Genomic DNA, 26,310 nt, shown 5'->3' on the forward strand with positions numbered 1-26,310 from the left:
GCTCTCTCTGCCGCTCCATCCGCATCTATCTCTACCTGACTCAGCCAGTCTTGCTACTCCTCTTCGGGGATCCCGTAGCAAGGTCTAATATAAGAGGTTAGGTACCTCGAGGATCCCGCCCCTCATCGCCTGTAGTCCTCCTGACTACAGCTCGATGTCTCCCCACTTCCTCTCAAGTGGCACATGTGCACTCATGGCACAATCATTGTCTGTCAAAAACTTCCTTCTCTGCCCGTGTTGGCACTGCCATAGTCTCGGAAGACTCTCCCTTACTCCTGTTCCTTGGACATTGGGTCGCATAATGACCCAGCTTCCCATAGTGGAAGCACTTGATTTTGGAGAGATCTTTCTTCTTCTGCTTCTCCTGCTTTCCCTCAGATGCTAGGGCCACATCTTCCTCCTCTTGCTTGACTTTGATCCCCTTGCTGCTGCTACCTGTTTTCGACTGCCGTCTGATCTCTTCCTGGCGAAGAGCTGCCCACATCTCGTCCCAAGGTGGGAGAGTCCCTCTGCCCAGGATACTCTGGACAAATACTTCCCAATCTTCTGAGACAACATTCAGGGCTGTCCTCACCATAAGCTCTTGATCCGGTGCCGCCCCTATAGCAGTCAACTGGTTTTGGATCTCATTCAGTCCTCCGAGAAAGGTGTTAATCGATTGCCCCTTCATCTGATACGACCTCATCTGATTCTCAAGTAGCATCCTTCTCTGCATAGAAGTATGCTGGTATAGCTTCTTGAGAGCCTCCCACATCTCAAGGATGATGCTCTTGGCCCTCGCCATTGCCTCTTTGTACCTGTCATTATCACTAGGGTCGACTGGGATAGCTATTACCTTCAAGGCGAAGTTCTTGACACGATTCCTATCAAGCACGGATAAGATTCTGGCCTTCCAGACCGCGAAGTTCGATCCTCCGTCCAGTCTATCCTGGTCTCTTACTACGTGTAGTGCCATGACGCTTCTCTACTCCCCTCCTGGAAGTTCTTTGTTCGACTCCTCTGAGTCTCTACTTCTTGTCTAGAAGTTCTCTTCTGAACTCCCTCTGAGTCCTAATTTCCCTCCTAGAAATCCTTCTGTCGCTTGTCGAGATGCCCCCTACTCTGATCGTCTTGTGCAACTGCACTGTTGATCTAGGTTTCTCGGCTAGAAACCCTCGGTAACAACTCCTCTAGCCCTACTCTGTCAGGTATTGTTCTAACTACAGTACCTCACCAGCTCCACTCTGCAATATTCCTGCAGCCCTCTAGACCCCAGCAACTACCCCTCTGTGAACTGCGTCAGTGCCTCTTTGCCTCACGGTGGCCTTGTGTCAGCAACGCTTATCTCTCTGAGGCTCCGCGCAGCTCTCGGCTTGCTCTGCGTGGCTCTGGCTTGCTCTACGTTACTCTCCTTGGCTTCTGTGCTGCTAGAAACAACTTCTGTAACCTCGGGATCGCTGTTTTCTGCTGCTATTGCTCCGCTCTGCTAATGTCTTTTAGTCCCCCTGTGATCGGCAATCACGCTCTGATACCATGTTGAAGTTTCTAAGTTTACTTAGTTAGAAACCCTCCATGCACTTTATTTGATTTATTCCTACTTACTTGTTATTTTCCTTAATAAGTTATTTACAATGTAAATATTGAAAATAAACACTAGTGCATGCTCAACATATGACAGATCAACAACTAAAAGAAACAAGAACAAACACATCATATGACACCATTATTTTTGGCCTGGAAAAACCCAATGCGGGAAAACCAGCGCAACTATCTGAGGGTTTTCTTATTAAGCAATATCAGAGTGCAATTTTGGTGACGAAACTGGCCTATCCAACAGAGAATTTCCTTGGCAGTAATACCTCTCAGTTTTTGACAAATATACTGGCTGAAACCCCGGATAATCCTTTCGGCAGCTGCTCAACACCAATCTGCCCCAGAAACCCCAGCGTCTGCCCAATCTGGACTGTGTTAGCCTCTCCTAGCCCAGCATTGGCCTTGCGTCAGCCTATCTTGACCTGCGTCAGCCCCAGGAGGGCTTGCGTCAGCTCTCCGAGCCTCTGCATCAGTTACGCTGGCCTCTCTGGTGCTTTGTGAAGCACTTAGTTGCCTCTGCATGGCCTTGCATGAGCACTGGCTGCTCCTGTGTCTCTCTCTCCGGCTGCTCTGTTGCTCTCTCGGCACTATCTCTGCCTCTCTGTTTCTCTGTACTCAATGCCCCTCAACTACTCTCCGACCACTGATTCTATCTCTCTTAGCAACCCCTGCTCTAGAGAATAGAATGACTGATCACTCTGGTGTGTTCTCCAAGTGACGCTCAAGCCTCCTCTTAGACTTTTCCTGTTGACATATCAACGGCCGAGATTAAGTCCCTAATCAACGGCTAAGATTAGATCTGGCTTGATCCACGTCTTTTGGACATTTTAACACAGATTCATATTAATACACATTAATATTTTATTTTCTCTAAGTTTAGACTTAGGGACTCCATTAAAAATATTAATTATTTTAAATCTCCTAGTCTGTTTAGAATCTGCCCAAACCCTTTCTGGGTATTGGAGATCTCATGTGCCCCAACCTCTCCACCAAATTTCGTGGCTAGAGCACATCCGATGCTATCCCAAATCAACACCCATGGCTCATCATATGAATCAGAGATGCCTGTAGATCCTCTGCAATGGTCCAGGTGGTGGAATGAATGTTGCCATGACATCGTACAAGTGCTGGGACACCTGCCAAGAGTGTGGGGCTCCTTTGGGGGCCTGCTGGGCATAGTGTACCAATCATGTCACCATTGTCCCAAAAGTGGATCACTGGTAGTCTCTGAATATCCATGAAGATCTGTGCGGTGTTGTCGGCTGTTGTGGGGGCCCATGGCTCTCTCTGCACACCCTACATGTGCCAATGTGGATCTCTGGGGGTCAGGATCCCATATAGGGAAGCCAGACCCAAATGGAAACCACTTGCAATCCTACATAAGATCTAATGTGTCCCCTAGGCTTCCAGTATAATCAGTGATTAGAATAATCGGGTAAAGGAGCTTACAAACCATGGATAACAAAGTGGGCACTTCATAATGGCATGCCCTTCCACAGTGGACTTTGGCATGTGCTAGTGTCTCCAAACTCCAAAGGGGGTTAGCCAAGTACCTCATTAGGTGGTTTAAGCCCCTAAAGGGGATAGTATGTCCAAGATACACCCTTCTAAGGGGGGTGGCAAGTGACAAATTGGTGAGATGGAATAGGGAATGAGGGGGGCAACCCTAGGCCGCATAATGGGGCATAGGGGTAGCTAGATAAGGGGAAGCCCACACCTAGGTATATAATGTATAGGAGGGAGCAGTCGTGGTACATGAGGTGCCTCGACCTTGATTTTTCCACCCTTCTTTATATGCCTTTTGCCTTTTATGAATTTTCTTTAATTAACTGCTTGTGGCTCAAAGAACAAAAGCATGATGTGTATAATATAGCAGTGATTACCCCTTTTGAGGTAGGGTGGTTCATTGCCCTCCAGGGGTTGGGACAATCATGGGTTCCCGAATGATAGAGGAGGCTCATCTAAGGCCTATGGAACCAAGGTGATGGCCATGGATGGGTTAGAGCTCATGTATCGGCTTTTGCCCACGTGCTAATTATTTTTGTCTCGGCCATCTTTTATATTTTGTGGTACAATTTCCTGTTAAATGTGGCCATTTATGCTTTTCACTTTTTCTTTTGATTGCTTCAACCTTCGGGGCATCATCCTAGGCCTGACCCAAGGTGGGGGCAAGGGGATAGGGAGGTTGGCCCTATGTGGACCCAGAATGGGAATGTGGACCCAAGTGGGAGAAAAGACGAATGGGGGTATAGTCAGTGGAAAGGGAGTAATATGTGTGGATAAAGGAGCGGGATCACACACCCAAAGTCGGGGTTTCCCAAGTAGTACTACCCTAGAACCAAATGGTCAATAAAGGAGAACCCACGGGATTAAGGTCCAAGGGTAGCAACCAAAAGAGATCAAGGGGACAAGAGCACAAACTAAGCCCACTCTTTCCGCCAAATCCTCCCATCAATCTACACCTAGAAGTATCCATGATAAGTAAACCCAATACTAAATTACCAAATGACAAGACATACCTTTAGATTCAGGAGGCCCACCTTCAAACATATGATCAATATAGGTGGGTGAGGGACCACATGGCTGGCTTAGCTGGCAGAGAAATGGCACAACGAGCTATTAGGAGTCATCAAGGGGTTGCTGGTTTCCGGTTGAGGTTCATCATGGAGAAAAATTTCTCCTGGCGATATCACCCACAAAGTGGTGGATAACAAGTCACATCCTTTGTCTCACTGGTAATTGAACATCTTCAACAAGAAGGCCAAAATTCTTAGAGGACAAGATACATGGCATTAGAGAGAAAATTCTCCTTCTGTATACTATATCAAGTGGGGTCCAATTAATTTAGTTGTTGGACACCTGACTAGGAAGGGCCGAATTCTCCGAAAACTGTTTGATTCCATTCATGCAAGGAGGATTGTATTCTTGTTGGAGGTTATTGCTTATCGGGGCTCCTAGGACAACATATATATACCAGGTTCCTTCTATCTTTATGCTGAGATATTAAAATATCTGATTGCAATGGGAGATTATATTGCAAACTATATATTTTTGAATTAATTTAACTATGTATGCATTGCTTGGTTGTCCATATTGGCATAAATTTAATTATGTGCATATATCTCTTTGAGAAAACAAACAAAAAAATATATCTACAACCTACCTCATTCAAACTATTTGACGAAAGAGAGGCTACACAAACCTCAAGAAATTTTATTAGGATATTACAATTTACAACACTTCGTTTGTAAAAATTCCACAAGGGGATATAGTTTATTAAATTATGTAGCCCTTGTAGTTCCACCAAAATCGTACTTGTGTTTTAGGGCTTTACCACAAGAAGTGCAGGTTTGGTAGGTAAAAGTTTGGAAGGTAAGTAGGTGAGGCAGATACTGTGGACAATGAATGGATTAATTTTATGCTACTTCTGATACTAAGCAGCTTGGCCCATAATTTAGTGAATTCTTTTGAAATGCATACACCTTCCAACCTGCTTACCTGAAATTATAATTTGGTAGTTGACCTTTCCTACAGTGTTTTCGATTAGTTATAACACTGCGGAGCCACTTGGAAAAACTCAGATCATTTGTCACTATTCATGAAAAATGTACACTGTTATTGGTAAAGCTGGTTATGTGCCAAGAAAGAGAAAACATGTGTAAGAAACATCATTTTTTACCTATTTTCTATTTCTGAATGGTTTCTCCCCTAAATGTTACCTCCCCGTTCCATTTCTTGTAACCAGTATCACAAATAATTTGTCTTAGACTAAAGTGCTCACCACATAGTTAAATACAATCAGGTGTAGCTGCTTAATATGATGATTTTCATTTCTTACGTTTTTGAAAGTCTATGTTTTTTACTATGCATGTTTCTTGTAACCAGTATCACAAATAATTTGTCTTAGACTAAAGTGCTCACCACATAGTTAAATACAATCAGGTGTAGCTGCTTAATATGATGATTTTCATTTCTTACATTTTTGAAAGTCTATGTTTTTTACTATGCATGTTTCGAGTCTAAGATACAGATTGGGTCAGCATTATGATCTTGCTTATTGCAAGTTAGAACATGCATATATATACCCATCTCATCAATCAGATTTTCCTATTTTTGTTTCTTCTTTCTGTTACTTCATGTTTTTCTTGTTTCTTGCAGAGATTTGTCTTATAACAACTTTTCAGGGGAAGTTCCAGCGTGGGTTTTCGGTCAGACTTTAAATGTGTGAGTACTAATGTTAGAAGTTGACTTCCATGGGTCTTTCTTCGTAACCCACTATGAAATAAATAATTGTTGTGTTTTTGCATGATGTTTTCAAGAACTGGAGTAATGAAGGATTGACGCATTGTTTTCTCATCAATTTCTTTTTATATATGCTTCTTTAGTTTCTCTTTAGCTTCAAATAAGAACGATACTTTTCTATAATTAATTTGATAGTTTCTCCAATTTTCAGGAACTTGGTTGGGAACTTTTTGGAAGGCAATGGAGCAAATCAAAGGTACACACCTTATAGATCCATTTAATTCATATTTCTTCTCCTCAAGAGATCACTGTGAACTTATGGATTCTATTAGGATGTTTAAATGTTATTGACATCATGGGATTATTTAATAACGAGAACTGTGAACATATTGGATTTATTAGGGGTTTGATTAGTTGAATTTCTTACTTGATATTTATTGAATGTAACCCATTAAAACTTATTTAGTCTTTATATTGCTTGTAGAGCATTGATTTGCCTCCAAAGAAGCTTTCCATGCTACAAAGGAAATCCACAGAGTAAGCATATCTTGTGGTATTTATGTTGTAGTTTTCAACAAGTCTATTTAATGGTATATACTGTTGTACTTTTCATATTTTAGTGCTCGCTAACCACGGTTTTAAGTAACACTTGTGTTATCTACAGGCAAAAAATCAATGCATATAATACCATTTGTTGATATTAAAACTACACCACCTACCAATTCTGATTCAATCATTTTAATTCTATTTCCATTCTTAGCAATCATATTAAAAGGTCATAATTAGTTGTGTTAGGTGCATGCCTAACTACCATAAATATTGTTTATTACAATTCTATTGAGACACTAAAGTTACATGATTTTAATTAAAATCACCTACACTACTAACACGGTAGTTTGTAGAACCATTATAATTCTATTAGATAAATTAGCTATAAACACTATTGTTGGAAGTTGGTGACCATTAGCTATCCGATTAGCAAAGTTGCCAAGGTTCTGGCAATTTCTTGGGATTTGCACATGTGGGCAGGGTCCCACTATCATCTCTGTCCAAGCCCCTACTATTTAGATGCAACTTCCTCCTAAAATGTCAAGGGAGTAGTTCCACTTGATACCCCAACAAACTCCAAATAAGATTAGTGCCTTAGATGGGGTCAAGGAGAGGTGGACGAGTTAATTCTTGGGGCTGTCCTACTGTTTCTGTGTATGATTATGTAGCAGAAAATTAAAACAACAAATTTAATTACACCAAATAATTTAAAATATAGTGTGTAACTGCATAGGAAAAATCCTAACCAGGTATTGTCTTAGTTCTTTGTTTGGATTGTTGGTTAAGGATATATGGATCAAAACAACTCGCCCTTTTCTTATATTAAATTGTAAAATCTATGTAAAATGACAGGGACAACAACCTATTTTTTCCAATTTGGGCACCCAATGAGTGCTAAAGCACACCTAGATCACAGATCTGGGGTGGGGAGGTTGGTGAATGTTAACTTGCCAACTTGTAATAGCAGAAAGAGACAATTCCAGCTTGCTGGAAATTGTTTTTTCTAAAAAGTAGGAGTATATCCTTCTAGGCAAAGTGCCCAAAGATTTCCAAATTTAAGATGTATTTTATTTATGGCTAGAAATTGGATATTTTACTCTAAAACAGTAAAATCAACAAGCAAAAAGTATGATAGAGTCACTAAACAATATTCCGTAAAGTTACTTGTTTGTGAGCTTGAAATCCTGGATTTTTGGTGCAGATTTTGGTTGATGAATGTTCATATCTGCATTCAATTGACTATACAAGTTTAAGATATGCACAATAAAACAATGTATCTATCATTGGTTTGGATCTAATGTTATTTAACTTATTTTCAATCTCTCCAAGCTAAAACTTGATGATATAAATTAAATTGGAAAGTATATATTCTTAATCTAATGCTTGAAAAATAAAAATTTTGAGGGTTTTTAAATAAGGTGGTTGTTGGAATTATACTTTGTACCAAGAAATGGTTACCTCACTTTGCGGGAATGCGACACCTGTGCTTTCTTAGATTTTTCTTGCAATTGGTCAAGGAAGAGGGGTTGGTCTACTTGGAGAAGTTGCCCTCCCTTTTGACTTAATAATCTCTCTAACTTTCAGACCCAGCTAGGAGCAACCCTTTGATGTGGTGTTCTTTGGCCTTCAGATTGAGTGAGAGATGGAATATGAATTTCCTCCCGAATGAAGCTTCCCTTCGAAATGTCCAACTTTTTGAAGTAACCCACCTGCAAAACGAAAAGAACAAAGTGGGGTTTCCCCCTAGTTTGTCTTCTCCACATGACTAATAGCCCTTCGGTGGCTCAATGCATTAGCTTTTGTGTAATATAGCTTGTTTAATAATGAACATCATAACCTCATCTAGAGAGCTACGAGGGTGGAAATAAAATCAAAGTGCTTCGTGTGATCCAAAGATTGAGCATATTTGATAAAAAAACTCTTTTGATAACAATTGACGATGAACCTCATCCTTTTGACTTGAATTGAAAGTAGACAAGGGGCTCATGAACAAGCTTACGCTATAGCATCCCTAAAGAGAAAATCCCCACTATCCTCAAAGAATGCGAAATCCCATGAAAATAAGTGTGAACAAAAGCTCAACTTTCACCAAAAAACATTGCCCACAAGGGAACCCTACCCTGAGAATGTTGATCCTCAAACCAACTCCTACAATGCTTGGCGAATTTGCAGTCCCAAAAAATATGCCTAAGTATCTCTGGGCATTGAAAAACATCATAGAGGCCATATGACATACTAGTTTCAACCAATCAAGCCTTAGACAAAAGTCCCTAATAGATGACAAGTCGTGCAAACACCCTTAGTGTATAAGATCATTGTATAGTCCAAGAGTTACGTAGATGCCTCACTTAATGATCCTTTGGATCCTTTGAGACCCATCGAGTGTTAAGAACTAGGGAGAGAGGATGTCTTAGATGAATAATTGAATATAAATGACAGGAATCATACTGCAACAAAAAACCAGCCAAAACTCCAACCCCAATCTCTCCAAAAGGTCCCATGTATGCCAATATTCATCTTAAATAATTGGGACTCTAGGATAAGAGCACACAACTCCTTGATTGAAAGTTATTTAACAAAAAGAAGCTTGTGCTCCTGAGCAAGGGATCTCCACTTCTTTTAAGCATGAGCACTTGGATCCCATAGATCACATTAGAAAAAAACCGTTTTAGCTCAATTTGCATCCTTGAAAGCATGAATTCTTCATGATGCACACCCCCTACTTTTTCCAACTCCAAATCGGTTAACAAGCTAACTCCCATCTCGTTTGTCCACCCTACCAATGCCATTGAACCAACCCTATTATAGGCTACAACTCTCCAAGTAGACTAGATGCTCTTAAAAATGAACAAACTCAGAACTTGAAAAAGGTGATGGGTGGGAGTAATGTCACATAGATCAAAAGACCCTCAAACTCTTTCAAGATGCTATGCAACCTCACCCAATTTCCAAAAACGAACCTACCAAGGCACTAACCCTCACATTACCCACTTGGCTACTATTACCTCTCGAACTTGCATTCAATGTGTAGAAAGTCCCAATTACAAACTGCAACATCAAGGGAACCTAGGAAGGATGCCCACTGTCATCATGATATCTCGACCCCACTCTTTAGGCTAGCTCTCTTCCAACACAAAGGGGGATTCCCTAGGAATAGGATTGCTATAGCTATATTATGAAAGCTCAAGGTGAAAAGGAGAAGTTAACTTTAGCAAAACAAAGTTGTAAAAGATAGATTATACAAGGGTGATGGGAGGATCAAGAATAGTGTCAAGTCCATTGGGAAAGTGGACTCAAAGGATAACAATAGGAGGGTGTCTTATTATGTTATTGTGTAGCCTAAATCAAGAACCTACTAAAATCTCATCTTGCTGTCCACCAAAAAAAAAAAACTTTTGTATGAATTCAAATGAAGAAAGACCTTGAAATGTATATGAGGGTGTGCCCAAAAATGGAAAATGGAACACGTAGCTAATCTGACTTAAAGAAGAACATACACAATGGCATTTTCTAGCAATATCCACTAAGAATTTAAAGGTACAATCTTCTTACTCGGGAATTTTGTTATCTATGTTTTATCCATTCATTCACATATTTGATGCAAAATAATTTAGCTTTAACATTCAGCAAATTGAGTACAAAAGACACATTATACCTCCCAAGAGAAATCCATTGTTTGCATTGCCTTTAGGATCTTCAACAAAAGCTCAATAGGGGAGAGAGATAGACCTTTTATAGGCTTGAGCTCCATCTCCTTACATTAAACAATTGTTTTCCTAGATCCATTGGATACCTAAGAAACACCAATAAAATATCTTCCTCGACTACAACCTTAATTGAAATAGAAAGAAGTTGTTGAGGTCCACCCTCTTTTCCAAGAAGAATTAATAAAAAATCCAAGGAAAAGAATTCAATCATTGAAAAATCCTTCTCAATAATGACTCAGTTTGCCTCAGATTCCTTCTCTCTTATTTTGTTCGTGAAATGTTTGACAGAAGTTTTATTCCTCATAGTATTGTTTGCTGAATTTTTCTTTTGGGTATTAGTCAAAGATTGCACGTCAACTGTTTGTAAAAAGGTGTCAGAGAGGAAGTTTTAAATTTGCACTAAATTTTGCTAGGGAACATTACAACCCTGGGTCGAGCCGCACTAGGGAAACTGAACTGTATTGGCACACAAAAACGTTTGTGGCCCATGCTCTTATCATTTTAAAAGAAGGATGGGAAGGATCTCTGTCACTGCACGGAACTGGTAGAAAAACATAGTTGTCTCCTACTCACATTGGTCTCTTGGCTGGTCAGAAAGCATGGTGGAAAAATCCAAGTTGAGGCTCTAGACTCTTCAAAGGACACTCCAATTGTCCTCCATTCCTTCTCAGATGAAGCAGGTTGCAGCACTTCCTTCTAAATACTTCTAGAATAGACTATTTATGCAACCCCAGTGTTTGGTAATGGTGAGTTAGACAACAATTATATCTCATGCTCCACTTCCCTCTTAGGTGGTAGCCCTTTAGGCTCTTGCAATACTCCTCAGTATGCTCATAGAAAGTCCTCCAACTGCTATTTTTTCTTTGTAGTACATCCCTCCAAGGATGCCTTTTCCTTATCAATGTATCACCTAGTTGATTCTCTCTTAAGAAAAGTAACACATATTTCTTACTAGAGCTGATCAGCACTTTAGCTTGGTTGCACTTACTAGTGAGATCTATGATTTACTTTTGTGTGCATCCATGATGTAGGAATTTTTATCCTTGATCAGGTGGTATTAGTTAACTCTCCACATGAAGATTGGATCCGTCATATACATGTAGGGGCTTCCAAACACTACAACACACATGTAGCAACTTATGACAACTTATAACAAACTCTACACTTATATAGCAACTTTGATCTTGCACTGTTTCGTGACCTTGATTTCTACATCCTTGTTCACCCACCCCATAGGGTATGGGCTTGGATAATCATGAACTTCAACCCAAGCTTGCTAACTAGATTGGTTGCTATGAGATTCATCTATGAATCAAAATCAAATAGAGTGTCTACCTTTGTCTTTTTGAGATGGAAGAGTTTTTTCATTCCTTCTCTTCATGGTAATGAAGACTACTTAGATTCACCTCCTTTTTACACTAAAGTGCAGGCAATCTTCTCATTCACATATACCTAATCAACTACACATACACATGAACACATGTATTCGAGCATAAGCGATCAATTCTTGTAACCAACCTACAAGACTAATACATGTAATGAAACATACAAGAATGCAACCTACCATAGAAGGATGTAATCAAGCAACATATAACAACATGTAGGCGACAGACAACAATATTTAACTAGTCATATTCTCACCAAGCTTCTCTCTGCCTGATTGCTTGAATCTGTGGATACAAGGTTCTTCTTCTTGGCATCCTTCTTATGATTCTTAAGGTTCAGCTTTGGATGTAACTTCCAACACTTTTCTTTAGTATGACCATCGTTATTATTCTGGCTACAGTGGTTAATTGGATCCTTGCATTGATGTGCAATGGATTTTGTCTTCTTTCCTTTTGAGTTTATATATATATATATTATTTTACGGTTTTTCCTCTTACAAAACAGTTCTCTCTTTTATCAGTAATTTTGTTTCATAGGCTACTTAGTATTATAGGTCTGGCTTCCTTCATGGCAGGCCATTTTGATTGTCTGTTACTCTGTCTACTGAACTCTCAGGCCTCGTTTCCCTCTCTGGGCAGGTCCAAATGGCATTGTCCTAGGTCTAGCATGCAACACCATTGTTTTCTCTGAATTGCTAGGCTCTGTTAGCAATTTTGTCAACCAGTTTCAAACCGCTACCTGCTATGTTTAGCCCTCTGTACCTATGCATTATGCTTTAGACTTCCAATGAAATATTTACACACATTTACAAAAAAAAGAAAAAATAATAGCAACAATCACAAACTTGAAATTTCACTGGTAGACATAGTTCTCTGATGACAATGTGCAAATCCTAATTGATCATTCACAGGGAAAATAAACAACAAAACAACATTGCAAAGTTCCTGCAATGAGTTTTGAAAATCTGGAAAACTTCAGGTCAAGTCATTTGTGCATCTGTAAACGACCAATATAATAAAATTTAACCCAGCAAAAACCACTTATAGAGCTCAAATAACTCTAGAACCCATAATTTTGAAACTGGAAATAGAAGATCTAATCCCAATGCATAACGGCACATGATGGATTTTTTGTAGTCTCCAAAATAAAAATTTTGTGAAGTCAATTTCAGGATAACCAAATACAACAGTTGAGCCTTCTAAAATTCCAGAACTATAGAACACGTGCTAAAAACCTGAGAAACAAATCAATTTTGGTGTCAATAACCTTCTTTCTGAAATCCTTTTAGGATTAAACCTTCAAAATTACTGCTAGGCTAAGTTAGTCATGCAAATGTCAAATATGAATATGCCAGTGTTTGTCTAAATTTTAGATATAATATGGCTAGCCGCTAGACACCATGTATATATCTGTGTGTGTGTGTGCATGCGTGCCCATCAAGGAGGGACTTAACTGTTGAAATTTCTAAATATGACACATTAGAAATCCCTATTGCATCTTCTGGTTTGAATTCTCCTGCTTGTTTATTACATTAGCAAGTTATTTATAAATATAAATACTGAAAATAAACACATATGCAGCCTTAACTCATATACAGATCAACAACTGAAATAACTAAGACAAACACACAAGGGACACCATTATTTTTGGACAATTGTCCCTGGAAAAACCCAATGTGGGAAAATTGGTGCAGCAGTTCTGAGGGTTTTATTATTAAGAAGATTCTTGAGTACAAATAGGGTGTCAGAAATGGCTCATCCAACAGATATTGTTACACGAAAATAATACATCTTCTTGGAGACAGATATTTAGCTTCCCAACTCTAGCCTGCCCCACGAAAATCCTTCCAACGCTTCCTCTTGGCTCTGCATTAGCCCTGCTAGCTTCAGCGTAGCTCCTGAACCCTCTGCGTCAACCTTCTGACTCTCTGCATCAACTCTTTGGCCCTCTACGTCACCCACGCAGGCCCTTCAGCCACTACGTAGTCCCCAGCTGCCTCTGCGTGGATGCAGCATAGCTCTAGCTACCTCTGCGTCTTGGAGATCTTATGTGCCTCATCCTCTCCACCAATTTTCATGGCTAGAGCACATTCGATGCTACCACAAATCAACACTCCCTCTTAGCGAGGAATGTGCTGTAGTAATGCTCCACCACTAAACATCAGACTGATCTTTCCGCACTCGTACCTATGTTGATGCTTGGCCCGCTGCCCAACATCCACTGCACTGCTACTTCCTGTATTGCTGCCCATGACACTGTCACTGCCACTGCTACATCTGTACTACAACTCCCTCTCAACATGCTACCCATGCTGCCTCTAGCACTACCACTGCTAACTGCTGCACTGCAACTCAGCTACCAAGAAGTAAGTAATTGATCTCCCCAAATTCTGACATCCTTGTCAGTCCGAACGCCTCCTGATGCTAACACTACCTCTATTGCTATCATGTGCTCCCTTTGCTGCCTCTGCACTGCTGCAAACACCTTTGTGCCTCTCGCACTACCGCAACTCCCACTGCGCTGCTACAAACCTCTGCACTCTAGCATTGTCTTGTCACTCCATTGCATCTTGCTCCACATGAACTCTATCATCCTGCTACTGTCGTTAAGGGCTTCAGTAGTCGGATATGATCCAAGAGTTTGGGCACCTCAAGGATCTTGCCCCTAGTATGTAGTCCTCCTGACTACAACACGATGTCTCCCCACCTCTTCTGTAGGGGTGCATGAGCACTCATGGCACAGTCGTCATCAATCTCGACTTCTTTTTCTGCCTTAACCGGAGTTGCCTTGGAGTCGGAAGCCTCTCCCTTGTTCTTCTTCCTGGAACACTGGGATGCATAATGTTCTAGCTCCCCACAATGGAAGCACTTCACCTTAGAGATATCCTTCTTCTTCCTCTTCCCTTGTTGTCTCGCAGATGCTAGAGCTGCATCCTCCTCCTCCTCTTTCTTGATTCGACTTCGCTTCCCACTACTCCTTGCCTTGGTCAACTGTCTGATCTCTTCTTGGCAAAGAGCTGCCCACCTTTCTTCCCATCCTGGAAGATTAGCTCTGCCCAAAATGCCTTGGACAAATGTCTCCCACTCCTCGAGACTGTATTCAGGGCAGTCCTCACCATGAACTCTTGATCTGGCGTAGCCCCTATGGAAGTAAGTTGGTCACGAATCTCCTGTAATCTGAGGAGGAATAGATCTATCTGCGCCCCCTTCTGCATCTGATACTACCGCAGCTGATTCTCCAATAGCATCTTTCGCTACACAGAAGTGCCCTGATACAATGTCGTCAAAGTATCCCACATCTCCTTTGCTGTGTTCTTTTCTGCAATATGTGGTACAATATGATCCTTGACCCCATCAAGGATTATGCACTTTGCCCTTGCCATTGCATCCTCATACTTTTCATTATCAGCTGGGTCGACTGGGATGGCCACGGTTTTCAAGGCGAAGTCCTTGATGCGATGTCTATCTAGGATTGCTAGGATCCTGGCCTTCCAGATGACAAAATTGGATGCTCCATCCAATCTGTCTTGATCCCTCAGTCCATTCACCGCGATATTTGCTCTTCTTCTAGACTCCCTCTGAGTTTCAACTTCCCTTCTGGAAATCTCCCTCTAAGTCCTAATTTCCTTGCTGGAAATCTTTCTGCTAAATGTCGAACCGCTCCTCTCCAATTCACTTTACGACTGCAACTCGGATCTGGATTTCTTGGCTAGAAATCCGTCAAGGTAACGACTCCCTCTACCTTGGTTCTATCCCATTAGGTACTGTCTTGCTTCGATAGAAACAACACCCCACCATCTTCCCAATCCACAATCTGCCCACAGCTCCCTAGTCCCCGACAATTGAAGAAATTGAGCCTCCTAGCTCTGTGCAATCCCAACAAAGGCTAAATTGCTCCTCTGGCCAACTGCGTCAATCCTACTTGGCTTAGTAGGATGACGTGGCTCTTCGTGAGCCTCTTCTGCCTCTACGTTGGCCCTCTCTTTGGCTTGAAATGATGACGCAGGCCCTCTGGGTCAATCCTTCTCTGCTGCCTTCTGCTTAGGAGCAGCTCTGTCTCTTGGGATAGTTGCTACCCCTGCAAATTTCCGATATCACTGACGCCTTCAGTTCTCCTGTGATCTGCAATGCTTCGATACCATGTTGAAATTTCTAAATGTGACACATTAGAAATCCCTACTGCATCTTCTGGTTTCAATACTCCTACTTGTTTATTACATTAACAAGTTATTTATAAATATAAATACTGAAAATAAACACAGATGCAACCTTAACTCATATACAGATCAACAACTGAAATAACTGAGACAAACACACAAGGGACACCATTATTTTTGGAAAATGGTCCTTGGTAAAACCCAATGTGGGAAAACCGGTACAACAGTTCTGAGGGTTCTATTATTAAGAAGATTCTTGAGTACAACTAGGGTGCTAGAAATGGCTCACCCAACAGAGATTGTTTCACGGCAGTAATACCACTTCTCAGAGACAGATATTCAGCTTCCCAACTCTAGTCTGCCCCATGAAAATCCTTCTGGCGCTTCCTCTTCGCTCTGCGTCAGCCCTGCTAGCCTCAGCGTAGCTCCTGAACCCTCTGCATCAGCGTTTTGATTCTCTGCTTCAGTGCTCTAGCCCTCAACGTCACCCACGTAGGCCTCTCAGCCTCTGCATAGCCCCCAGTGGCATTTGTGTGGCTCCTGGTGCCTTTGTGTCAGCCTCTTTGGTCACTGCGCTGACCCTCTGACACTATCTCTGCCTCTCCGCAATGTACTCACTGCCCCTGGCTGCAACAGATCACTTGTTCGAATTTTTTCAACAAGCCCCGCTCCAGAAAATCGAACTGATTGATCAATCTTGGTGTATCTCCAACTGACCCTCAAGCCTCCTCTTATACTTTCCCTGTTGAGTCGTCAACGACCGAGATTAAGTCTCGAATCAACGGTTAAGATTAGATTTGGCTTGATCCATGTCATTTAGAACATTCTCACCTAGTTTTATATTAATAACTATTAATATTTTAATTTTCCTAAGTTTAGACTTAGGAACTCCATTAAAAATATTAATTATTTTAATATCTCTCTAACCAGGTGGAATTTCCCCAAACCATTTCTGGGGCTTGGAGATCTTATGTGCCTTAGCCTCTCCACCAATTTTCATGGCTAGAGCACATCCGATACTACGACAAATCAACATTAACATCACGATGGAATGCACTGAGGTTAATTCTCAGAAGCAGAAGCAACTCTTGCATAAAGCTCCACAAATCTCCTAAAGTAAGGGGGTGAGGATCCTCATTGATAGTGACCGTTATGTAGGATTTTGACAACTAATTGAACTTCTCCATGCATATGATTGAGAATTAGTAGAATAGAATTAGTTCAGTTAGTTGTCAAGTCCTACATAACAGTTACACTCTATGAGGATCCTTACCCCCTCTAGGGGATTTGAGGAACTTTAAGCAAGAGAGCTGACTTTTCTCCTGAGAGTTAGCTTCAACGCATTTTGTTGTGATGTTGAGTCCCTCCCTTGGAGGACTGAGCTCATATGTTGGTCTTTTTGAGTTTTTAGCTTTTCAAGACTGTGACTTTCATTGGACCCTCTGTTGTCTGGACTTTGCATATTGTAACCACCTTGAATCTTGATGTACTTATTTGTCCTCTGAAGTACTATATGACGCATTACAAAAAAAAATGATTCTATGCAACCTGCAAAAATTGATTTTCATGCATTTTATGTGGTTTACTGATCAGCAATTCAAAAATATTACTAAGTTATCTAATATTAGTTTTTGCTTCCTAACTGCTACAAGTCCCAGTATCATCTTTCACTGGGATTTCCCTGCTTTAGTATCTTCATTACTCCAATATGAAAACAAATCACTAAGATGGATACTCACTAATAGATATGGATAAATGGGTTATATTTATCGTTGGAGAATCAAGTATATATACTATAAATAACAATATGAAAGAATGATATCCATGACAAGATTTCATTTTGCAAGGGCAGCAGGATAATGCTGCAGATGCAGAATATTATATTCTGTGTTTTATACAATTCATTCATAATACTGTCAAAAGATGACTCAGATCACTCACTATTGATCTTGCATTGTGTTAGCTTGTAATTATCTCGCCTCAAAACTTGACCAAGGAAATTATTCTTCCGTGCAGTTATCTAATATCTCATACAACTTTTGACTTGCTTGTCAGGTTCTTCTTTAGCTATCAATTGTGGAGGTCCACAGCTGATTGATTCCTCAACACAAGTTGTTTTTGCGGGGGACAACAAAACACTAGATGCGGCATCATTCTACATGAATTCTGAAGAGAGTTGGGGAGTCAGTACAACAGGAGTATTTTTGAATTCATCAGATTCAACTAACGAAAATGGTAACCCATATATGATAGAACAAGGATCTGTACTAGGAACAACGCAAGATCCATCAATATATAAGACAGCACGTCTTTCTCCCACATCTCTAAGATACTATGGGCTTGGTCTTGAGAATGGACTATATAGGGTGGAGCTCCATTTTGAGGAAATCCAGATTCCAGCTACAACCTCATGGCGAAGTCTTGGATTGCGCATCTTTGATGCCTATGTACAGGTATTACACTGTAATGACATGACTAAAGGAACCAACTTGAGGGGCACAAAAGATAATATCTTATTTTCTAGAAAATTTAATATTATGAAGCATTTGCAAGGACTGGAAATTCACATAACAGGTTTCAGAAACTTTAATATTAGCTGATCTTTTGGTCTAGGCCATTAATGACATCTTGGATGGTAAAGGCACTTTAATATATTATTAGCAGATCATTTGGTCTAGGACATTTGTATGTGATATTTGTCTCTGGCTAGAAGAAATTGGGATTGAACACCTCATGCATACAATCATATCAGGATAAACATATATAAGATTCTTCAAGCAAGTAAAGAGGAGACGTGCCTGACAATTTAGCAAATAATACATATCCAAGATTCAGATTCCAACGGAGAGGGAAAAATGGTTGCTGTGGTGGAAATCGTAATGAATTTCATGCCATACTTTGTTTCCTAGTTTTACTTATTTATGTCCATGTCCAACTGGACTTATGTTGCCCATTTTTATACCATATTTCCTTATACATTTCATCCAGTTTCTATAAACTCTTTACGCTCATAAACATCGATAATAAATAATTTCTCACCCTGTCTCCCATGCTTGTATTCTTCCGCTTTTCCTTGACAAAGCATTTTCTATTTAGCTGTGTTTTATTGTTTCCAAGAGCCATGGATAGAATTTAGAAAAACCCTGACGGACATTAGAATATCTACACTTTCTTTAGAGATTCATTCTTTTTTTTCATGCCCCAACTTATTTCTCAATTGTGCACTTTATGTAGGGAGATCAAGTGTTAAAAGATTTTAATATCAAGGAAGTGGCTGGAGATTCGAATGTGCCAGTTGTCAAAAATTATACTGTAAATGTTACTCAAAACTTTCTTGAGGTGCACTTTTTATGGGCTGGAAAGGGAACCTGTTGCGTACCATCACCACAGACACATGGACCGTTAGTCTCAGCAATTAGGGTTATTCCTGGTAGGCAAAATATTATGTGATTACCCATTTATACACATTTGGACCTTCATACATTCATTATAGGGCATTCTCTAATTTATTTTTTAGTTGGTTTTAATGTGGAAACTGTTTTCTTATGATAATGGTCAACTTGGAATTGCATTTTGTAACTTGTGAAGTGGTTCCTTTTTGTAATTGCAGAATTTAAACCAACCATTGTAAACAGAAGTTCCAACAACAGCAGTAGAACCAAAATTATTGGTATTGTTCTTGGAGTACTAATTGGTTTAGGGTTTGTTCTCTGCTCATTCTGTATGCTTTTAAAAAGACGAAAACGAAGGAAGGACAAATCATTGACAGCTGATGATGACGAAGGTGATCATCTATGTTTCCAAACATGGGATTAATCTCTCTGAATTTTTGCGATCTATTTCATTAGCTCTTTCGGAAATCTTCCTTGGAAATGAATATCACTTAATGAGTTTGATGAATTTACTGTCATGAGATCGGTCTTACCATTGTATTTAATTTGTTTTAGCAGTTTTAATGGGTATTCCTGGAAGACCGAATACTTTCAGTTTAACGGAAATTCAAATTGCCACAAACGGTTTTGATAATGACAATAAGATAGGAGAGGGTGGGTTTGGTACAGTTTACAAGGTACATTAAATTGAACCTTAAGTTATAATTTCAGTTTATATATCCTGTAAAATCGTATATCAGCTTCACTCTTGTTAGCATTCATACACAAAAGATCAAAACTTGAAATGCTCACTTTATACGCTATCATTCTGTATTGTAGGGCGTGCTCGCAGATGGAAAGTTTGTGGCAGTAAAGAAGCTGTCATCCAGATCTAGTCAAGGAAAGCGAGAATTTCTTAATGAGGTGGCTACAATATCTGCTGTACAGCACCGAAACCTAGTGAAATTGTATGGTTGTTGTGTTGGGGAAGAAGAACGCATCTTGGTCTACGAATATTTGGAGAACAACAGTCTGGGTCGAGCTTTATTTGGTACAGCCTTAAACTTATAAGTTTCTTTCATGAATGAAAGCTCAAAGAATGCTTTGTCTATTTTATTTTGAAAATACTTAAATGGAAATGATGAAAATACTTAAATGGAAATGATATTTATATATATATTTTTTGGTTTTAAATCTCAGGTCCTGATCACAGTAGGCTCAAGCTTGATTGGCCTGTTCGATATAACATTTGCCTTGAAGTTGCACGCGGACTAGCATATCTTCATGAAGAATCTAGAATAAAAATTGTACATCGAGACATCAAACCTAATAACATCCTTCTAGACGAACATTTAAATCCAAAAATCGCTGATTTTGGGTTGGCTAAACTATATGAAGCTGAAAAAACTCACATCAGCACCAGAGTTGCCGGAACAATGTACGATAATATATATCCCTTTCTGTTCCTGGTAGAGATTAGTTTTTTTCTTATGGCTGTTTTACTGAATTGGATATGTTCCAATGTATAGAAAGGCTTTTCTGATGATCTTAACACAATGTTTGGACAGCATCAGATTTTAACCTCCTTTTCTTGTCATAGTTAATGTAGTAATTGAAATAGCATAAGAAAAACAAAAAATGGCTAGTATAGCTCAATATACCTCGCAATTATTACAAGCTGGTCAGACATATTCAGTCAATTTGGAGTCATTTAATGAAAATGCATGACATTTTGACTTACATGAGCATCAATATCAATTTCATGGAAGCATAACAAAAATTCAATTGTAATTCAGTGGGTACCTAGCTCCAGAGTATGCTCTGCGTGGTCACCTTACTGAGAAAGCAGACGTTTTCAGCTTTGGAGTAGTTCTTCTTGAAGTTGTTAGCAATAGAACGCATGAAGACAGGAGCTTGCCAGATGAAATGGTCTATCTTCTGGATTGGGTAGCGAATTCTTCTGAAATCTCAAATATAAGTGATTTGTTTATATTTATTTTCTCACAGAACTATTCGAAATTATTGTGCCATGTACCAAAGGCACTGAAGATGTTAGGAACAACTCCCTCTGCCACACATCTCTATGTCTAACATTATCTGTCAATGAATTGCAGACTTGGCTTCTATACGAGGAGAACAGACTGCTAGATTTGGTGGACACCAGCATGCTTTTGAGCTACTCTGAAGAAGAAGTGTTGAGGATTATTCACGTGGGTCTTTTGTGTACACAAGCAAGTCCCTCACAGCGACCTTCCATGTCTCGAGTGGTCTCCATGATATCAGGTGGTATAGAGACTCATCCTCCACAATCTCGGCCGGGTTATATCAAGGATTGGCAGTTCTCAAAAGAGAATGCCAAGAATGAAAATTCATGGAGCTGGAACATGACCTTGACATTGGAGGAGAGATCACAATAGGACATGAATAAAATGACAGAAAAGTGATCCGCTCCGGGTGGCTAACTTTGTAATAATAGGTGTATCAATATCAAATAGACTGTATGATTTTGCCTTGCAGATGGTCATCTGGGATTCATATAGTCCAAATCTATCTTAAGAAATTTGAATATTGTTCCAGGGTAGTACAATTTCCTCAGAGCTTTAATAGCATTTGAAAGAAATAGGAAATGATTATGGGTGAAGTCATATCCCTTTTATCATTTAATGGATTGTTTTGAAATTTTTATATTTTTTAGATTTTGCAGAAGGGCAGCCCTTGATCGAAGCTTAACGGAATGATAGTGGTTTCACAAGTTATTTACCCTCTGGTGTCATCTACTGTAGCATATCTTGTGAGTATTTTTGAAATATGGACTGCAATATTTTTGAGAACAGAAGTACTGTTAATATTTAAATGACGTGAATGTATCAAGGTATTTTGACAAGAGTGATCCCCTACTGTCGGACTTCTCAAGCGAAAGTCATGTCAGTCCTCTTCGAAGAGGAAAGGATGTAACAAAGGAAAGGATGTAACAAATACTTATGATGTACCATGGACATTTTTTTGGCTCGCAGCTATTTTGAAAAGGAGTCGATTTAGTCTGATTTTTTGGACTTTTTGATGTCGGAATTGGTGGAAAAATTTGAGGTGAAATTTTGATTTGTGTTATTTAAACTAGTTTTTTGACTTTATATACGGATTCAGCGCCCTGAAATACTTCTAGGACACTTCAATTGGATAAGATTATCTATGAAGCTTGTGATTTCAATAAATTCCTGCCAGAATTTAGAAAAATTAGACCGGAAAAACCTATATAAAAACTTCAAAAAATCACCTAAAACAACTCCTTTTGAAAATTTTACAAATTCTTTTAAAACGTATTGATTTTGCGTTGTGTTTGAGTGACACGTGCTATGTTGGAGGGAAAGAAAATGGATTCTGATATACTCATTCCCATTGAGATATTAGAGCGTGGTTATTCATTATTTATTATCGTGTTGGAAGTATATATATTTTTTTATGTATAAAATGTATGAGTTTTTTTTATTAATATAAATTTAGTAGGTTAATTCTGAATAACACTAATTGTTTTGGAAAAATATAACATTTGAAATGAATTTAATTGTTTTGGAAAAATAACATTTAAAATGAATTTATTTAATTAGTATAGATTTATAATTTTAGATCTATTCAGGTTTAGAGGGATCAAATTTTGCAATAGGCAAATCATTTTTTGATTGTAAAATTTGAGAAGAGGTTTACATTTTTAGATATTTTATTTTTGTCTATTTCTGATAGATCCTATATTATGATGGATCTATGTTGGATCTATGTTGATTTTGAGCAACTTACACTGAAATATAAAACATATACTGAAATGGTAGTAAATAATATGGTAGTAAATAATATACTTTAGAAGATAATACAGTACACTCGAGCTTTCCAGAACAGGTTGAAATCTCTTTATTCTCAGTGTGATGTACAATTGCATGTTATGCCACACGCTTTGTGGGCCTTCTCGAGGTAATTCATCCATCTTTCTTCCCGATTAAACCGATCCTCCATCCGAAAACATCAGTGAAGTGAGATAAAAGAACACTAACATTACTCTGGCAAGCGGCTAGATATATCACCAAAATAGCAGGCAGGTAAGCTTCTGTTGTTGTGATCTACTATTGTTTTTCTAGTTCTACGATGCGTGTTTGTATTTTCTATTATCGGCAAGTTATTGTTCACACTTCAAATAAAGCCCGAATCCTGCTCTCTATGACATTCGAGTTCTGATCTTCAACAACAACACTACCATTTTTGTGCTTCACGCTTTCTCAAGAACGTATATTCGACCAGGAACATAGCAGCGACAGGAACGTATATTTAGCCAAGTTGCATAGTCGCATTTTTTGGCCAGGTCGCATAGTTGCACAGTCGCATTTTCCTGTGACAGCTCTAAGATTCTAAAATGTGATTTTGCGACTAGTCTCAATTATGGTGGAAAGGAATTGCGACTTGTGAAGGTCGCATAGTTGCATTTTTGGACAGGTCACATTTTCCAATGACATCTCTAGGACTCTAAAATGCGATTTTGTGACTAGTCGCAAATATGGTGCACAGAGATAACGAGCTTGTCCACTGAGCATTGAATGCTTGTTGTTATATGGGGATAGAGAGTCAGTGGAGTGCTAGGGGGATTTGATTTGCGGACATCGGAGAAGGGGAGCGTTGGAGAGATCTATCTGTTTTTTCGGTTTTTACAAGGAGCTCGTCTACCTCTTACGGTGCAGTAAATAAACGTTATATATACCATATCTCCCTTTGAGCTTGAGGAATCCCACGTATCAGCGGAAATTATGCTCTGATGTCTCTTAATACTCCTTTGAATAATCTTTCATCGTTGTCCTTGGATCATCATAATTTTGTTTTCAAGATACATAGGTTGTGTGAGAAGAACAATGTGAGGAGTGTGATCAACATTTGGAGCAGCTAGCAGTGAATAGTGAGAAGTGTGAGAGCAGGGAGTTTTTATGCAACAAAAATATCTAGTAGCGAGCAAGGAGCAACGATAATCTAAACAGTAGGGAGCAGTGCGAAGTAATCTTGGCATTTTATAGACCTACATATTTCTCGAAACAAGTTGGACGACAAATGCATTCAAACATGACAAAGGAACAAGAAATTTCAGAACATGTGGAGACAAATGATTTAGGACAAGTGAAAATTGCCTCATCTGCCAAAGCTGGGAAGTGGGTTTGGGTCAATGTCAAACAATATCGGGGCATTTTAAAACGAAGAATAGCCCGCCTAAAATGGGAGCAAACAAGGAAGAAACGGTCTAAAAAGAAAAGTACTCTATCCCTTCGCAAAAAGCACTCAAACAAGTCTCCTTTACAAGCACGTGGCAACAAGAAGTCCAAAGGAAAAGTCATTGACGATTCTACCTTATATAGTCCCACATCCACACTTCACCTAGTCATTTGAGCTTTACGTGAAAGAATTGTTAAATGCAAAACAAAAGTTGGAGGTTTTAGAAGCTAAAGGGTAGGAAAGAGATCATAAAATTCATATAATAATAGCTGAGAACAAGGCTTTAGCAAAAAGCAATAAAGTTTTAAAAGAACAAGTGGCATTGCTACAGGAAGCTCTCTTGATAGAGAACACAGACTGGCAATGCATGAAGGTAGATGTGCAAAACATGAAGAAATCTGTAGTGGAAAGTACAGAGGGGGTGAATGTGAAATCATCCCAGGATAAAGGGAAAATGATTGCCCAAATAAACAACCGTGAAGAGAATGCAAGAGAAGAAACAAAAAGGGATTGCACCAAAGTTTCTAGAACTTGGGCTCAAGTTATTTGCAATTCTGCTAAAAAGGAAGGAGAAACAAATATTCAGGTTGAAAGCATGCAAGATAGTGAAGGCAAGGAAAGACAAAACAAGGCAGCAAACATGATTATTAAAGGGGTGAAAGACTATGGGAAAAATGAATGTACTCTTGACTTTGCAAGAGACTTCTTGAAAGACAAGCTGCTATGGCAAGGACAAATATGCCAAGCATGGAGGGTGGGTAAGTTTAACAGGGAGAGGGCCAAGCCCATAAAAGTCATTATGCCTAGCTTGCGTGATAAATATATCATTCTAATCAAGAAACATCTCTTGAGGGGTTCTCGTTTTTTTCTTAGAAGAAGATTTAATTGTAAAACAACAGGAGGAAAGAAGGGAGGAAATTTTAAAGGTTAGGGCAACAAGAGATGAAGGCAAGAGAAAATGGATATATAAAGGCAAAGCTGTGATAGCGCAATTTGGACCTCCTTCCAAAACAGAGCAGCAAGATGGTAATAAAGAAGAGGCAACAAACTCTTCAACAGGAAATCATAAAGCAAGGTCAGTATGGGAAAGCAGGAATGCAGACTTAAATGTGAGTCTTGCATGTCAAAATAAATAGCAATCAAGTCATACCTAGGTTTCCTTAAGATTAGTTTGTTGGAACTGCAGAGGTTACCCACAGAGATGAGGACCTGGGTTAGGGCCTATTGTGAAAGATAGAGACATAATTTGCCTCATAGAAACACATGAGCATGAAGGGTGCAAGACACCTCTGTTTGAAGGACACCGGAAGATGGCAGTGTGAAATAAGGCAGCAGGGAATGGCAAAGGTCATGGGGGTATCATGGTTTTAGTAAGGGAGAAAGAAGGTTGTCTCATTCAATTAGAAAAATAGGACTCAAATAAACAATTCATTTGGTTTAAAATATCAGAAAATGGAAACCACATCAGAATTGCAACATGCCATTTTGCGCCGCAGGTTTCAAAAATCTACAAAGGTAGAGGTCTTGACCACAAAGATTCATTTGCAGCCTTAAAAGAGGATGTTGCAAAATATTCACAGCTAGGTGAAGTCCTTATAGTGGGTGATTTCAATGCTAGGAGTGCAAGTGAGCAAACTAGCATACTTTGTTGTAAAGATGATTGTGACCCTATTTGGCTTACAGAAGAAAGTAAGTATCAGTGGGAAAGAATTTCAGAGGACAAGGGCTACAATCTCTTTGGTGAACAATTGCTTACTTTGTGCGGGGCCTTTGATTTAGTCATTTGTAATGGCTTGACTAGATGGGCAAAGTCTAGTAATTTCACTTGCAATACTTACAATGGAGCAAGTGTGGTAGATTATGTAATTTTCTCGCATGGTTTGTGCGAGAAAATGGAGGAAGTTTTGATTGGAGATCAGTTGTGGGACTTGAAATCAGATCACAAGCCAATTCATTTATGTTTCTCATGGATTGGAAAGAAACAATTAGAGTAAAATATTCAGCATGTCCAACAAAATCCTCCACAGGGCAGAATTCTTTTGATCCCAGAAAATTGTAATACCTTCAAAATAACGCTAGAGAGGCT

The 26,310-nt window shown here is 39.4% G+C and overlaps 1 protein-coding gene across 3 annotated transcripts in view; it reads left to right on the forward strand.

Moving 5' to 3' along the window:
- LOC149229086 (putative LRR receptor-like serine/threonine-protein kinase At1g56140) overlaps window positions 1-21,867 on the forward strand; it is a 135,612-nt gene extending 113,745 nt beyond the window's left edge. For 2 of the 3 annotated variants that reach the window (XM_089378457.1, XM_089378455.1), the window contains 11 exons: window positions 5,731-5,796; window positions 6,026-6,070; window positions 6,299-6,351; window positions 17,668-18,065; window positions 18,847-19,042; window positions 19,223-19,396; window positions 19,560-19,681; window positions 19,824-20,034; window positions 20,184-20,421; window positions 20,780-20,930; window positions 21,098-21,867. In XM_089378457.1, the coding sequence (XP_089234583.1) occupies window positions 5,731-5,796; window positions 6,026-6,070; window positions 6,299-6,351; window positions 17,668-18,065; window positions 18,847-19,042; window positions 19,223-19,396; window positions 19,560-19,681; window positions 19,824-20,034; window positions 20,184-20,421; window positions 20,780-20,930; window positions 21,098-21,400 (1,957 nt within the window). In that variant the 3' untranslated portion in view covers window positions 21,401-21,867. The remainder of the gene's footprint in view (window positions 1-5,730; window positions 5,797-6,025; window positions 6,071-6,298; window positions 6,352-17,667; window positions 18,066-18,846; window positions 19,043-19,222; window positions 19,397-19,559; window positions 19,682-19,823; window positions 20,035-20,183; window positions 20,422-20,779; window positions 20,931-21,097) is intronic. The other variant, XM_089378456.1, reaches the window with a different exon arrangement.
- The last annotated feature ends 4,443 nt before the right edge of the window (window positions 21,868-26,310 follow it).

The sequence above is a fragment of the Pinus tabuliformis genome, chromosome J (genome assembly GCF_031772625.1).
Source record: "Pinus tabuliformis cultivar Carrire ecotype Pingquan chromosome J, CPIR1, whole genome shotgun sequence".
Classification (NCBI taxonomy): Eukaryota; Viridiplantae; Streptophyta; class Pinopsida; order Pinales; family Pinaceae; genus Pinus; species Pinus tabuliformis.